The sequence below is a fragment of the Onychomys torridus genome, chromosome 17 (genome assembly GCF_903995425.1).
Source record: "Onychomys torridus chromosome 17, mOncTor1.1, whole genome shotgun sequence".
NCBI lineage: Eukaryota > Metazoa > Chordata > Mammalia > Rodentia > Cricetidae > Onychomys > Onychomys torridus.
The window spans coordinates 53,553,295-53,570,324 of record NC_050459.1 but is presented as its reverse complement, the minus strand read 5'-3'; the positions used below and the strand labels follow the sequence as shown (position 1 = coordinate 53,570,324).

The window sequence follows — 17,030 nt, the reverse complement described above, 5'->3', positions numbered from 1 at the left end:
TTAAGTTGCTAGGTATCCTGAGATTGTCATGAGAGAAAAACTGTAAATTCAAGGTCTGTGTGGCTCCTAACTATAGCAGGTACCTTAAGGACTCATCCTTATCATCCTTAATAACTGCTCGATAGAGAGTCCACAGCACCACACTTACATTAGCACGTTATTTTGCTGAGCTGCTCTGTGAAAAGCAGCATCACTCTAAGATACCAGGTCTGGCTGTAGAGACGCCTGAAGAGATAGGAGCACTTGCTGTGTAACCCCAGAACTCCCAAAGAAAGCCGAGCATGCCCAGACATGCTTGTAACCCCAGTACTGAGGGGCAAAGACAGTGAGACTTCAAGAGCTCACTGGCTAGCCACCACAGCCAAAACAGGGAGTCCCTAGTTCATTGACAGCCCACCTCAAGTCAACAAGGAGGGAAGACACCAATGTCCTCCTCTGGCCATCTCATCACACACACACACATACCACATACACACCCCACACATACACACAGACATATATATACACATTACATATACACACACATATACCACACACTACATACACACATACATACAGTACACACACAGGCACACACAAAACCCTCACACATACACACATGCACACATACACCACACACACAATCAAGTCTAAGGCAGGTATGATGGCTCACACAATCTCAGCATTTGGGACATTAAGGCAGAAGGACAGCTGTAAGTCCAAGGCAAGCATGGGATACATAGTAAGTTCCGGCCATCCAGGGCTACAGAGTGAGATCCTGGCTCAGAAAGAAGATGAAGAAGAGGAGAGAGTCAGGTAGAGAAGAAACAGGAGGAGTGGTGTGAGACAGGATGGATGGTGGAGAAGGAAAATCCTCTCTAAATGCAAATCTTTAACTGACATTTTTTAACCTGTATTAAACAAATGATTGCCTATGCACACACATATGCAATCCTGCGCATTCCTGGTACACACCAGGAATTTCAGCCCTAGGAAGATTATAGCCAAGAGGATAGAAAGCCTGGCCCACACTGTGAAATCCTGCCTCAAAACACAAACCAGAACGTAAAGGGTGAGCCTTAGCAAGGCTGCTAAAGTACTGCGCTGCTGATCTGAATGAGAAATGTCTTTACGGATTCATGTCTGAACACTTGGTCGCTAGTCGGTGGCACTGTTTGGAAAAGTTATGGAGCCTTTAGGAGGTGAAGCCTTGCTGAAGGAAGTATGTCACTGGGGGTGGGCTTTAAGGTTTTACGGACAGGCTCCACTTCCTGTTCCCTCTCTGTGTTTCCTGTGTATGGATGAAATGTGACCAGCTAGCTTCCGGTTCCTACCACCATCCTTCCCCTGACTGCCCTGCCATAATGGATTCCATCCCCCTGGAACCAAAAGCATCAAGAGACCCTTTCCCCTCTAAGTTGCTTTTGGTTATGGTGTTTTAACACAGCAACATAAAGTAACTGACAAAAAAAAAAAAATTGATCTCAATCTTCTGCAAATACTCTTATTTTAGCAACAGCACAAAGTCTGTGTTTTAAAAATCCAGCTTGATACACTTGAACTGTATCACAATCAGACGACAGAATTTTCCGTTTTCAAGGCAAAAATAGAAACACTGATGCATATCTCTTACAAAATGTCTGTGCTAAAATTGCTACGGCCTCTAAAGACAGAGGATTCAGACCTTTTAGATTACAACCAGTCACACATTGTTCTTTTGAAACATGTTCACACAAAGATAGAACCATTTTTAGTAACAAATGTCACCCATAGAGCTATGATAGCCTAATTAATAGAAAGCTGTGCACGTGACCAGCCATCAGCACGGAACCATCTCCAATCAGACGGTGAGCTGTAATCCTCCATCCACAACCAGAACATGTCCTGTGATGTACGGCGACTCCAAAAGGAACACAACCGCATGCGCCACCTCCAGAGCATCTCCAAAGCGCCCAAGGGGGATGTTTTTCTTTAAATAATCTTCTTTCAAGTGCTTTGTCATGTCTGTGTGAATGAATCCTGAGAGAGAAATGTTCAATCAGTTAAAGTGTAGACACTAAAGATGGCTGTTCATCTTTAATAAGGAGAGTTTGCTTCTGAGACTGGGACATTATTAATAAACACTGTTGAGGAAATACCGGATACTGTCAGCAATTAATTAAGTGTACAATTTTATCCACTTTAACTCAGTGACTCTTTATTGAACACAAAAATGCCTGACTCCCAAGTCACGACTTAGCTCTTGGCAAACATAAAGGTAACGCTGAGGAACGTAGTCGGCAGATACAAACATAAATTAAACAATGCATTCTTCGGATGACTATCATCTATGGAGAAAGGGACAATTGCTGCATTTTGTTGTAATGCAATAAAGCTGTAATGTAATAAAGTCTGGTGAGTCCTCCTATAATGCTATAAATAAAACACTAGAGAAATGATTTCCCACAGGTGGGGAGAAAGTGAGAAGGAGCATTGAGAGAAAGTAGCACAAAGATGGTCCCATGGACAGATTTTGCAGTCCTAGAAAGAATTAATCATTCCATTTACTAACCAAGGTAATCGCTGAGAGGATCGCCCAGGATCCCAAGTCCACAAAAGAAAAGCTCTTAGGTCACATCTAATTCTGATAAAAAATATACACAAAGATGAAAATTTTAACTCGATATGGGTATATATGCTATAGAGTATGCAAAGAGCAAGTTCTGCAGAGTGAAATAGTATATATTCAATAATTCACAACAATAATATGTATGCACACACATACCAGGATCAACTATAAGACAGCAGTTCTCAACCTTTGGGTCATGACCCTTTGGGGTTTGAATGACCTTTTCACAGGGGTCACATATCAAATATCCTGTATATCAGATATTTACATTATAATTCATAGCAGTAGCAAAATACAGCTATGAAGTAGCAATGAAATAATTTCATGGTTGGAGGTCACCACAACATAAGGAACTGTATTAGTGGGTCGCAGCGTTAGGAAGGTTGAGAACCACTGATTTAAGAAATTCCTACAAGATTATAGAGACAAACATAAATCACTAGTAAAATGTCACCACATAATATCTTGTCCACTAATTAATACTAAAAAAATTGTTTGAGACATGGTCTCACCGGGTAGACCAGGCTAGCTTAAAACTCACATACATCCACAGGCCTCTGCCTTTCAAGTGCTAGAACTGAAGGCCATGCCACTGTGCCCAGCTTCTATCACTAGGGTTTTTGTTGTTGTTGTTGTTGTTGTTTAAAGATTTATTTATTTAGTATACAGAAGAGGGCTCCAGATCTCCTTATAGATGGTTGTGAGCCACCATGTGGTTGCTGGGAATTGAACTCAGGACTTCTGGAAGAAGAGTCAGTGCTCTTAACCTCTGAGCCATCTTTCCAGCCCGGGTTTTTTTTGTTTTGTTTTGTTTTGTTTTGTTTTGTTTTTAATGCAAACAGTAACCTTCATGAGAGCAGCAGGTATGGGAAAGTTTATAGTTCAGGTGACAAAAGTTTCTCATGCCAGACGAGCCATAGAAAGTCAAAGTTCACCTACACTTGCCATAAACAGTTTTCCAATTGGCTTATGTTAAACTCAGTCATTTATAAGTTAAATTATATTATCATTTACTAATGATGTGTTGATAAGTGTGAGCTAAATACTGGATTCATTTGCTAGTTTATTGTCTAATACTATGTAATTAAGTTTACTTTGGGTTTTCACTTATGAAAACTTCAATCTTTTCTTTAAAGTCCTGTGAGAAATAATTGTAGATTTTTTTTTCCTACCATAAAATCTGAGACAGTGAAGTTACTCACGACATCTGGAAATAAATAGAAAGATCTTTCAACAAGGATCAGGTTAAGACCTGATACATGGCAGCACAAAATAATGTTGGTATTAATGACAGAAATGGAGATTTCACATCTGTAATCTTAGAAGGTTATGTGTGAATCCATTACATCACTACTGAAAACAAGGTGAAATACACATGCCAAAATGCTAACATTATCATCTGATTATCACTGGACACCAGAGTGACAGTAGTTACCAGAATTATACACCAGATGATGATTCTCTTTGTACTTTGCTTTTTAAGCTGTCCACAAAGATATACATAAGCTTTGCACTCAGATAAAATCACTGAAAAAAATATGAACATTATAAGTTACAGATGGTCTATACTGAGGGCCAGAAATAACAAAACTAATGTTGTACTACTTGAGTTTGCCTGTGAGAATATACTGTGAAACACACCCCTCTACAATAAAACCTCAGCGCATTTATTTGAAAAGTCAGCAACATTTCCTTTCATCTTAAACACAGGAAAGGATGAAGACAGACAGCCTCTGTGGACCTTCAACTCCTGAGCAAGCCTGCTGTTTTGAGACAGGGCCTCACCGTGCAGCCCTTGCTGTCCAGGAACTCCCTATGTCATCGAGGCTTGTCCCAAACTCAGAGACCCACCTGCCCCTGCCTCCTGCACGCTGGAGCTAAAGGAGCATGCCACCACACCTGGCCCAAGGATGAAGCTTAGTTCTTCCATGAGGAGCCAGAATCCAGCAGAATCCAATTCTCTGAAGGACCCATGAGTCTAATGAGATCCAATACTGTGTGTTAGCCCACTTCAAGGATGCCCCAGAGAAAATGAACCCTATAACCACCTCAGACTATAAAAGCTGAGTGAAATAAAATTACTAATGTTAATGCTGACAACTCTGTGTTACAATCCCTAACCTAAGGCTCAGGGGACATTGCAGAAATGGGGTGGGAAGGTCTTAAGACCAGGATGTGTGCTATGAAATTGTTTTTTTCTGCATGTGACAGGGAAGCCGAACTCATGAAATCTCAACAACACAGTCACCTAAACAAGACCTGCCCAATGACAAGTCCAGTTGACACAGCAGCATGGAAGAGGGGGCTCCACAGGGCTTGACCCCGAGATAAGAGCTGCAGCCAATTCATGGCCACTGAGAAAAGGAGAAACAGGCTCCGCCAAGGTTGAGTCCCCAATAGGTTATCTAATCCCAAGGAGTCAGCCCTAAATACACACATACAAACCACACTAAGAGGAATGAGCAGGCTGTTATACATGCATAACACATGTATCTATGTAGCAATAGTAACTGAAGAGGAGATCCTGACTATGAGAGGGGGTTGGGAGAAACAGGAGAGTTGGAGGGGAGAAGGAACGGTGGATATACAGTATTCACATATAATCTCAACGTTTTTTTAATTAAAAGAGAAAAATCTGTTATCTTCTCAAAAAATTCATGATACAACTATTTTTCACTCTTTAAAATTCTAACAAAATTGGGCTGGAGAGACGGTTCAGCGGTTGAGAGCACTGACTGCTCTTCCAGAGGTTCTGAGTTCAAATCCTAGCAACCACAGTAGTGCATAACCATCTATAGTGGGATCTGATGCCCCCTTCTGGAATAAAGGTGTACATGCAGATAGAGCTCTTGTACTTAAAATAATAAATAATCTTCTAAAAAATTTCTAACAAAATTGGCATAAAGTGTTTCACATTAACTCCATAAACTCAGCAGAAAAGGATGTATTTTAATCTAAAAAACAAAAACAAACCACAGGAAATCCCAGCAGCCATGGCTTATTAACACTCTTATCAATACAGGCTAGCAACTTTCAGGCCAACTTCCTGCTGGCTCTGGTGGTATTTGCTGTGGTGAGGAGACCACTGGATTCGGGTTCATGAATCAGGATTTTGTTCCCTGCTCTGTGACACTCTAAAGCTGTGGGCCAAGGAGGCTGTGCACTAACCGACAAAGGGCTGTCCATGTGTCACAAAAAGAAAAACAGACCAAAGATGGCGAGTCCCTGAGGATTCCTTCTGGCTGTGCATGGCTGGCTTTTGAATAAGAAGTCATCATGGCTGGAAGCTTAGGAAACTGAGAGAGAGAAAAAAAAAAACCTCGTTTCTTATATAATTTCTTACACACCAATAGGTGTGTGGCCATCTACTAGCCAAAAGGAGTCTCCTCCACAGCTCCAACTTGGAAAATAAGAATATCAGGGATCTTCCACAGCCTCCCTCCAGAGCTTGAAGCATATTAGCAGTGGCATTCTCACAGAGAGCTGTTGACCATCACTAAAGTGTAAAATCTAACACTGAAGTGGGTATGAAGGGAAGGGAAGGGCTGCTTAGGCGGTTCAGGGGAAAAGGGCACTTCGAGTTCAGTCCCCAGACCCAGTGATGGGAAGGACAGAGCCGTGATGTCCCCTGGCCTTCTCGAGTGTACCGCAGCGTGTGCACATGTGGCACAAACAATAAACGGTCTGTTTTGGTTTTTTAAGGAAGGAAAGAATTTGCCCCAACACACTGGTTTTTCCTCTTGGATTATGTCTAACGAGAAAATGAACATATATTCCTAAAGATCCTTCTCTTTTATCTGTGGGGTCTTTTTAATTAGTAGACTTTATTTGACTGCATTTTAGGTGTACAGAACTATGGAACAAAAGCTCCTGTGCTGATCTATCTCGCTGCCCTCATCCCTTCCTCCTTCCATTTCCGACACGGTCAATATCTCACCTTAGTGTGGTTATGTGCTACAGCTAATGAACAGTACAGACACATTCCTAGGTAAAGTCCGTGGAATCCTTAAGGGTCACCCTGTAGTGTATATATAGGCTTCAACAAATGCTGTTGTCATTCTATCCACCGTTACAGTACCACGCACAGTAGTTATTCTGACCTGCCCTACCTGCAGCTTTTCAGACCTTATCTGTCTGCTCCAGTTCCCTGGAAATTAAATAAGAAATGTTAAGCTAATCTCCTAGGACAGATCACTTGGGCTGGACCAAATGTCAATATTATCGTATGCCAATGCTCATGAACCATGTCTCCCTTAGAAATACATTCACAGCCCAAAGCACAACGTATCAATTATCTCTTAGGTACCCCATCCCATCACAGAGCTGAGAGGAGATATTAGTGGTCCCCAAACATCCCATAAACTTATCATTATGCTGTCTTTCTTTCCAGTTTGTCTTCTTTTCTTGGCCCCAAAAGATACTCTCCGTATCACTCCTATTTGTAAAGCTCTGGGAAGTTTGTTCTGCTCACCTACTTTTGCTATCAAAGACTTAAATAGCTATAAAAACTATAAACTACCAGTAGGTGCCACTGTCCAACAGAGGATGCTGCTGCATTACTTCACTGGACACTTAAAGATTTCCAACTGGCTACAAAGCCACCATCCCTTAGACTAAGAAACAGTAAGTGAAAGGACATACAATCGAGCAGCTTAGAATAAAGACTGCACTTCACTACCGGATATACAATGACACACCATAAGTGCACGTTTGGATACCTGGGACCCACATCAAAGCCAGGCATGGCAGACTCAGGAAAGACAAAGAGATCACAGGTCTCACTAAGCTTAAACAGTAAGCCTCGTGTTCAGTGAGAGACCCTGTCTCAAAAAATATAGTGGAGAAGTGATTGATTGTGTTCCATCTGGGAGTACATGGATAAGTACCTCGTAAGTGCATGTTTGTTAGCTCTGTTTAAAGATCTCGTGAAGAAGCTGATATATCTTAAATTTCAAAACTAAGTCAATATTGAATTGATTTAATCTTGTTATTTCAATCTGTACTATGAAATATTTTATACACACACACACAATATAATATTACAAAGGCTACCCTACTAAGTGGCCACATTTTACAAACAGATTTTTAGCCCCAATATGATTGCTCTGGAAAAATAAGATCTTTACAAAAGACTCTATGGCACTTCCATAACACCTTTAAAACTTCTCCCCTGTATACAAGCTGGATTTCCAGCGTTCATCCCATTGCCTTGACAACCAATCCACGACAGACATCCTTCAGCATCTCCCCGGTGTGGGACCCATCACTATTCTACCTCCAGCGCTTGACGTTGCAGTGATTTGTTCGTTTATGTCTTCCCAACTGTATTCTGCATCTTGCAACAGAAATATCTCATTCATTTTTATTACCCCTGAACCTAGTACAGAGGAAGACACCCCAGGACACCCGCTGCATGAGCCTGTGAATTGGAAAGAAGGGCTTTCCTCTCAGCTAGTCGGCTTTTACATCACAAAAAAATAGAATTAACTCCTCATTACTCCTCATTAACTCCTCAGCAACCCTGAAAAGAGAGAGGGTAAGTGCATGCCATTCCACACCACAAATCAACTACCCTCTAGATGGAGATGGCTGGCCAGCCAATGCTGACAGTGACAGCCTGCACAGAGCATATAAAAGCAGAAAGCCAGGCCAACATAATGACATGGAATTACAAGGAAAGCTTTCGTTGGGGGGCCTTTACCTTTTCCCTTCAAAAATGAGACATCTGAGCTGTAATAACTTCCTAAGTGCTCATGGATTTGGAATGTCTCAACTTAGCTAGCCTGAGACCAAACAGTGAGCTGGGAGGAAGGTATGTGATGGCAGCAAACTGGTTCACAAAACATCCTGAAAAACTCCTGCCAGCTGGATGTGTCCCAGCTGGAGCCAGAAGGGAGTTAAAAGGGAAAGGTGGCAGAGGTCTACAGCAGTGCACTCGCCTACAAACGGCCAGTCACTCCAAACAGCAAACTTTACATAGGTGATTAATTCTCAAGTATTTAAAATTGCAGGACAAAGATACCGTATCTAGGTGTGGCTTAGCGGTGAGACACAGATCTGAATTATGGCATCTTTTTATTAGCAAATGGCAAATGATATACAAGTGAAAAAAGGGGGATAATAAATAACTAAATACATAAACAAGTAAGAAACTAGAGAGTCCCAGATCATTTAGAGAAAAGACAGTAACAGAAGGATTAAACGACATAAAAATTACGATTCTAAAGGAAACCTTGGGGACATTATTTTTCAGCTTTCCATGAAATGGCCAGGTAGCTTTAGGTAAATTACGTTGAACCCCTGGTCACAATCTTCTAAAATGTCAGTGTGGCTGGAATAAGCCAGGTGTGGTAGAGCAAGCCTACAATCCCAGTACTAGAGAGCACGGCAAAACCCTGGCTCAAAACACAAGATGACCTCCAAGGTTCTCTGACCATAATGTATTCCCTAACTTGGGCAAAATTTAAAAGTAAAGACTTAGACGTAAAAGATGAGGTACAAGAAAAGTTTTTTTAGTCACTAGTCCATTATTTCTTTCTACAGTGATTTTAGAGAGACACTACCCAAATGTCAATTAATGACTAGCAATTTACCAATTAATGGGCAGATAAATGGCCTTTCTTTATGCCACGAAACCATAGTACGGTTATTGTATGAAGTCTTCACTGACCTGGCGCGACCACATTGACTCTGATTTTCTTCCGCGAGACCTCCTTGGCAAGTGAGCGTGAAAACCCAATGAGCCCTCCTTTGCTGGCGCTGTATGCTGACTGGCCCACGTTGCCTTTGAAACCAATGATACTCCCTGCAAGGAAAGAAGAAATGAAGTAAGTGTGAGCCAATGGGCTTGTTAAACTGAAAGAAAAAGATGTAAAACCCCCAGGAACAGGGAAGAGGCTTACATGATTTGTTATGCATGTGAAAGACTGGAAGAGGTCTGACAATGTGATTGCTTGAATGAGCAAAGTCCCCCTGGGCTCAGACAGCTGGACACCTGGCCCCCAATTGGTGTCGCTCTCTGGGGAGTTTTCAGAGGTGTGGCCTTGCTGGAAGTGTGTCATGGGGGAGGGGTGGGCTTTAGGAGTAGATCGCTTCACCCTGCTCCCAGTTCTGTCTCTACTTCATGCTTGGGGTGGAGAGGCTGTCACCTCTCAGCTTCCTGCTTCTCCCACCATGCCTGCCTCTTGCCTCCCCAGGACATCATGGTGTCCGTAAAGGACCATAAGCCAAAATAGACTCTTTCTTTTATAGTATTCTTGGTCATGGTGTTTTATCACGGCAGCTGCAAAGTAACAATCAGAGGCAGAAGTAACATAAAGCCGGAAGATGTAAAATGAAGGCTGATTCATTTTATGATTCTATCATAGATATGAACAAGTATTCCCTTTGACCGACAAGAATGAGTCCAGTACATTTCAACTACTGTCAATCAAAATCAACCATACAAACTTCCTAACAGTGCAATTTTGCTACTTCTGTTTATATTTACCTGGTACTTGCTAATAAACATTACTCAGTGACCTTGCCTAATAAATATGTAAGAATAATTTATAATTCAAATATCAATTTATGTAAATACATGCTTTCAAAACAGAAGTAGGGAAGTAATTTTCTGCACCACTGGCCTGTGCTTACAATATAAAAATTGAACAGGAACCTAACACACACACACACACACACAAAAAAAAAAAAAAAAAAAAAAAAATGAAATTACTTTAGAAAAGAGAATATTCTACTTTTTTATTATAATCAAGAAGCCCAATGCTGAAATGTTTACTTGTATTAGACAGTAAACCATTGCTTTATGACAGTAACTTACCCCAAGTAATATACATAAGGTGGATTCACAGGGGTGCGAGCATCCCAGAGTATGCTTACAAAAAGCAAGCTGTTATAGCTCACTTCTTCTGCACTATATGGTATTTCCCACCATGACCAAGCTACAAACCTATGTAACATGAATGCACAGATCAGCAAACAATGATGGGCACATGTGTATCCAAGCATGAAGAACAGTAAAAACAGTAAAACAATCTACAGAACAACTGTCCTTCACCAACTGACTTGTCATGTAAGTTCATCACCAAATGTGGGCCCTGTTAAGACAGGAAGAGAACTGTGTGGCACAGGAAGGAAGACAAGCCATCAGGTGAAGAAGGGTATGGACGGGAAGAAAGACCAAAGCCAAGACCCAGGCATGGCAGAATGGTCCAATGGAAAGCTTCGTAACTAGCAATCAGATCATACTCTGTTTTCATTTGGACTTCAAAGTAATGACTTCTGAATAGCAACCAATCTACAAGTTCAGCCTTTTCTGTGGTACTTTTCTGTAGAGTAAGTATGTCCATTTATTACAAATACACCAGTCTTAGCAACATTCTAAGATTTGGGGGGGCTTAGGTTTCTGTAACTTATCTAAAATGTAAGTATTTTAACAAATATGCCCTGTGATATCCAGGCAGTCTCGGGTCTGTGTGGTGGGTCCTAAGAACCCAAAATCTGAAGTGGCTGGGCCCGAAGGCCACAGGTCCCCAATTCCTCCTAGGACAGAGCTTTAACGAGCACTGTAACTCTTCTGAGCCGTTCAAGGTACTGCTTGTCGCTTAAAAACAAAAAGCAGATGGTGGTAAACTGAAATCAAATCCCATGTTACTCTGCACTCTCCACTCTTCAGGCACGGACCCTGCCTCGTGGCTCCAACAAACGAAAGGTTGCTTCCCTCCACTCTGACAAGCTGAGGTTTATTTAATCTTCCTTCAGTCTTGACACCAGACAGATCAGTGATCCATGCAATTGCTGTTAATAATTGTTATGTAGCCTCCATGTCTACAAGTTTTCTTTTTAATTTGAAAAACTAGATTGGATATCTTTGCAATTTTTAAAGATAAAATATAATGATGTCATTTTCTACCTCCTTCTTCCAGCCCTCTCATTTGCCCCCCACAATCTCTCAAATCATGACTCTTTTTCTCCTCTTTATTATTATTGTCACACATATATAGATGCATGAAAACAACCTGCTGAGTCTTTTTAGTGTTGCTTGAATGTAACGGTATCAGGCCTGACCACTTGGTACTGGATGACCAACTGGATGGCTCATCCCTGGGGAAGGCTAACTCTCCTGTTCTCAGCAGGCCTTAGTTTCCTGTGGTTCTTTGTTTAGGGGTAGGACCCCTTGAGATTTCCCCCTTCTGTCTTAGCAATGTCTACTGTGGTGGCCTGAAAGAAAATGGCCCCCAAAGGGAGTGGCACTATTAGGAGGTGCAGACTTCTAAGAGTGGGTGTGACCTTGTTGGAGGAAGTGTGTCACTGTGGGGGTGGGCTTTGACGTCTCAGATATGCTTGAGCCATATCCAATAAGACAGACAACTTCTTGTTGCCCAGAAGTAAAGATCTAAGAATTCTCAGCACCTTCTCCAACATCATGTCTGCCTGCACACTGGCAGGCTCCCTGCCATGATGATAATATACTCGAACCTCTAAAACTGTAAGCTACCTCAATTAAATGTTTTCCTTGTAAGAGTTGCCATGCTCATGGTGTCTCTTCACAGCAATAAAACCCCTAACTAAGACATCTATTGATATATCACCATCCATGTCTCGTTTAGGCAACCATATTGTTGAGGAATCATGCGTGTAGTGTCCTGGTCATTTCTAGGAAACACAATCTCACAGTATATTATCTGGCCCTTTGGCTCTTACTGTTATTATAAGTTTGACAAAAAAAAAAAAGAACTGGGTGGTGGTGGCGGCAGCGGCGGCGGCGGCGGCGGCACACGCCTTTAATCCCAGCACTCGGGAGGCAGAGGCAGGTGGATCTCTGTGAGTTTGAGGCCAGCCTGGTCTACAGAGTGAATTCCAGGAAAGGTGCAAAGCTGCACAGAGAAACCCTGTCTCGAAAAACCAAAAATAAAAACAAAAAACAAAAAAAAAAAAAAAAAAAGAAAAAGAAAATGAGATGCCTGATTTCTCCTGAAAATTGAAGCTGCTGACCAAATTGGTTCGGCATTCACATACATCAAGTCTACTAGACGTGCGCAGCTGAGACCTCTCCCATCCCACACAGTCTCGGAACACTGAATCTAGACATCACTTATCACATGGCGTCTGCTGTGGTTTTTAATTTAATGCCCACTGACTCCCGTGGGGATGTGCATCTGTGAGTTGTGTCTTCTTCACTGAGCAGTTAAATACTTTCCTCACAGATAACAAAAGGATCAACAATTTCACTGTCAATCAAGTAAATCAGTGGACTTAGTACTCTGATGTTTACATGCAATATAAATAATATAGGAAAAGCAATCAACCCACGAGGGTGGAAACTCACCTACATTAACGATGGACCCACCCTGCTGAATCATTGTCCTCATGGCAGCTTTGCAGGTCAGCATGGAGCCCAAGAGGTTAGTGTGCAGCTGAGATACCATATCTTCGGTTCTGGTTCTTACCAAAAGACCATCTCTACAGGACAGAAACAGCAAGAACATTAACAAGTATATCAAAGAATTCCAGTCTGGGGCTAGGGAACTGGCTCAGAGTTAAGAGTTCCAACCGCTCTTTCAGGAGAACCGAGTTCAGTTCCCAGCACCCATGTCAGGAAGCTCACAACCACCTGGAACTCCAGCTCCACGGTACTCAACATCCACTTCAGGACTCCACAGGCAACTGCACTCATATGCACATTATCACCCGTGCACTTGCACACACACACACACACACACACACACACACACACACACACACACAGGCACACACACAAAATTTTAAAGTGGCAAAAGCAAATCTTAAAAATCAAGTCAAAATATATGTACAATTCTGATTTAAAATATCATGTAAGCTAGCTAAGTGCTGGGCCATCCCATTTTGAACTTGACTTTGAAACCACTAAGGTAGCTATTGATGAGCCAGAGAGACACCACGTGGAGGCAGGACTCTTGTCCTCTCTACTGGAATGAGAAAAGCTGCCAGTGGCTGAACTCAGGATCAAGCAACCAAACGGCCTAAGCTTCTGCCAGTTTTGCCTTGTTTGGAGACTGTGAATCTAAATACTGTTCCCTAAACTTAGCTTTTAAAAAATGACAGCCCCTACCCTATTATTACTACAGTTATCATTCTATATGCTACATTAGGGGTAAGCTCATGATGACCGATGGAACTCAGAACACTGGTTTCCTCTGAGAAAAGGTTAAGTGGTCTTCTGGCATGCTGGGCCATGTGCTAGTGACGGTATGTTAGGACTGATCCAACCGGACATATCTCAAGATACAAGAATAGGGCTAAAGAGACAGCTCAGTGATAGAGAGCACATACTTATCTTACAGAGGACCCGAGTTCAGTTCCCAGCACCCATATCAAGTAACTCACAAGGCCTGTATCTCTGGCTCCATGGCTCTTTTAGTCTCTGTGGGAACCTACACACATGTGTACATACTAACATACAGACATATGCACATAACCTTTTTAATAAAAGAATGTATGGATTAACAATTTTCAAAGCATGTCTTTTCAGCTAGAAGTAAAAGCAGCCTCATGCATTACCCCATACTAATTATGGTGGCTTGAATGGGAATGGTCCCCATAGGCTCAGTCATATATTTGAATGCCTGGTCCCCACTTCGGGACCAAGTTTGGGAAGGATTAGGAAGCGTGGCCTTGTTGGAGGAGGTATGTCACTGGGAGCGGGCTTTGAGGTTTCAAAAGACTGGCCCGTTCCCACTGTGCCCCCTCTGCCTCCTCTATGCAGATCTCGAGGAGTTGCTGCCCTGTGCCTTTCCCTACCAACATGACTCCAGCACTCCGAAACCATTCCTCAGTTCAACGCTTTGTTTTATATATTGCCTCGGTCATGGCTTTTCGTCACGGCACTGGAAAAATAAGACACGGACCGATTAAGAAACCTCTCTTTTAAAAAGATATAAGACATTTACCTTCATCTTTGACCAACCTGTTAATACCAGCTGCATTTACCAAGAAATTTACTGGACCTAAATGTTTCTCCATCTCTTCAAATGTATTTTGAACATCCTGTTCCTTAGCGACATCACAGCTAAATGCCAAGTGGTTTCCTACAAGACAAAGTGAAATCAGAATTGCCTGCAAATCTTAACTTGAATTTTGAATGTATTTGCTATATGATTAGACTGTAAGGCAAGCCGGTGTTGAGCCTAGAGATGAAAGCATGTCGTGGGTTCCTGTCCTCATGGACCATCTAATAAAAGGGACAGAGTGGGCAGCAGTGAAGAAGAAATAAAGAGGTTTTGTTTCTTCCTTCTTGTTGTGTTTGTTTTTGCTCTTAGACAAGGTCTTACTGTGCTGCAGAGGCTAGCCTCAAAACTCAGCCTGACAAACGCTAGGATTACAGTGGGCATATGAAATATGATATCAGAGAAAACTAACTTGAACTTTGGCGTTTTCTGGCTGAGCACAGTAGTACCAGGCCAGAGCTTGATGGATTCACAAGTTGAAGGCTATCCTGGGTAAGTGAGACCTCAGATCCTTAGGAAGGAATAAGCTTAGAACGTTTACAAATAAAAACAGTCGGGGCCAGCAAGATGGTTCATTGGGTGAGGGTACTTTCCACTAAGCCTGATGATCTGGATTAAACCCTTCAGATTCACATGGTGGAAGGAGAGAGCAGGCTGTCCCCTGACTTCCACATGTACACAAAGGCACATACATACCCACCCACCTAAGTTTAAAAAAAAAAAAAAATGCAATTTTAAAACCTACAATAAAATCTGGGCATGGTAACTAGCACATGCCTGCATTCCCAGCATTGAGACAGAAGACTGTAGCTGTATGCTTGTGTGGCCAGTATGGGCAGGAGAGGTGGCTCAGGAGAGCTCTGAGTTTGGTCTCTATGGCCACACACAAGCCATTATACTTCAAAGGAAAGTAATTCTCTAACAAGCTACCATGTTAATTCACATGCCCTTAACTTATGATAGGGATAGGCCTCACTGTGTAGCCAAGTTGAAACAACGGTACGTGGGAGAGCCACAGAACAGGTGTTAGCACCATGGAGTATCAGTTGTCTGGCCAACTGAAAGCAGTGCTGACTGGGGGCTGAAGCTTGTGTCCACACCCAGGATGTACAGATACCACGTGGTGTTCCCCTGCGTTCCCAGCACTGAGGCAGAGGCCAGATCTGGATCCAAAGGAAGCTACTAAAAATGTCACTGGCACTGCACAGGAAGGTACTCAGCAGTGGGGCGATTGAGGTACAAGAATCACGAGTTCAAAGCCAGTCTGAATTACACATCAAGATTGCTTCCATAGAAGTAAGTAAATACAGCAGGCACCGGATACACCCTCAGATCACTAACACCCAATGCTTTTCCGACAGTGACATGTATTTGTTTCTCCGTTCTAGTAACAACACTGCCTTCCGTGTTGTCTTCTCACAATCATCGAGACTTAAACTTGCAATTCAATGGCTAATCCGTTATTAATAATCGGGGGGGGGGGGTGGGGGCTGGAATTGGAATGCAATTTAAAAGATCTAGCAAAACAAATTAGTAACTTACTAAAGTGTTTGGTCAGCTTGGGAAAGCAGCCCTGATCTAGCAACTGGCTTGCTACTTAAGAGTTTCTCTTTGACATACTGTTGTGTGCCTTCGCATAGGGCAAGAAGAGCCCACAGCAAAATACAGGCTAGCCGTTCCTACCCGGCAGCCTGACCTTCCTGACTCCACTCCTTTCGGTCAGATCGCGTCCGGTTCTCTCCTACCAGAGGCCGGAGCAAGGGCGGCTCTCAATGTCAGTACTGGCCGTGGGGTGACAGCCCCACCGAGGACCTGGTCGTGGGTCACGGGCGATCTGGGACACAGACTGATCTACAGGGCCAGGGACCCGGGGGCTCGTGGACTCAGGCTCGACGGCGGGCACCGCGGCCGCGCGGCGGGGGCACTTCTTCCGGTACCTACCGCCGAGCTCGCCGGCGGCGGCTTTGGCCACTTCCAGGTTTCTGGCGACGATCGCCAGACGGTAGCCCTTCTGTGCCATTAGCTGAGCCACAGCCCTGCCGATCCCCCGGGAGCCTCCAAACACCGCACAGACTTTGTCCATCTTGGACCCCGGACCGGCCAGATGGACTCCCTGGGAGTCAGAACGCGAAATAAAAGACAAAGCTGCGGGGTGGGGGGAAAAACTAGTAAGCACTCGCTTCGAACAACCGACCTCGGCCACCAAACAGGGCGCGTAGAGTTAGACGTCGGCGCGCACGGGCTCGTCGGTGTTGCATTGCATGCTGGGACTTGAAGTCCTCGCTGTGAGGCTCCCCTCCTGCGCCTGTGAGCGTGACAGGAACGTTGTCACTGGCCGCCTCTTCCCATGCTGGGATAGCCGGTTGGCACTACGGTTCAGGGGACCAAAGGTCATTTGCTAAGAGATAATAGGGTTGCCAAAACCGTGGACTTTCCAGACCGTAGTTAGCAGCCACATT

General features: G+C 43.2%; 1 protein-coding gene across 1 annotated transcript; it reads right to left on the bottom strand.

Moving 5' to 3' along the window:
- Window positions 1–1,472: 1,472 nt before the first annotated feature.
- Window positions 1,473–16,774, bottom strand: Cbr4 (carbonyl reductase 4). The gene is made up of 5 exons (XM_036166470.1): window positions 16,513–16,774; window positions 14,532–14,652; window positions 12,915–13,048; window positions 9,258–9,392; window positions 1,473–1,998 (listed from the first exon to the last, which is right to left on the bottom strand). Exons 1-5 carry the CDS (start codon window positions 16,652–16,654, stop codon window positions 1,820–1,822), a joined length of 711 nt encoding a protein of 236 aa, XP_036022363.1. The 5' UTR covers window positions 16,655–16,774; the 3' UTR covers window positions 1,473–1,819.
- Window positions 16,775–17,030: the final 256 nt, after the last annotated feature.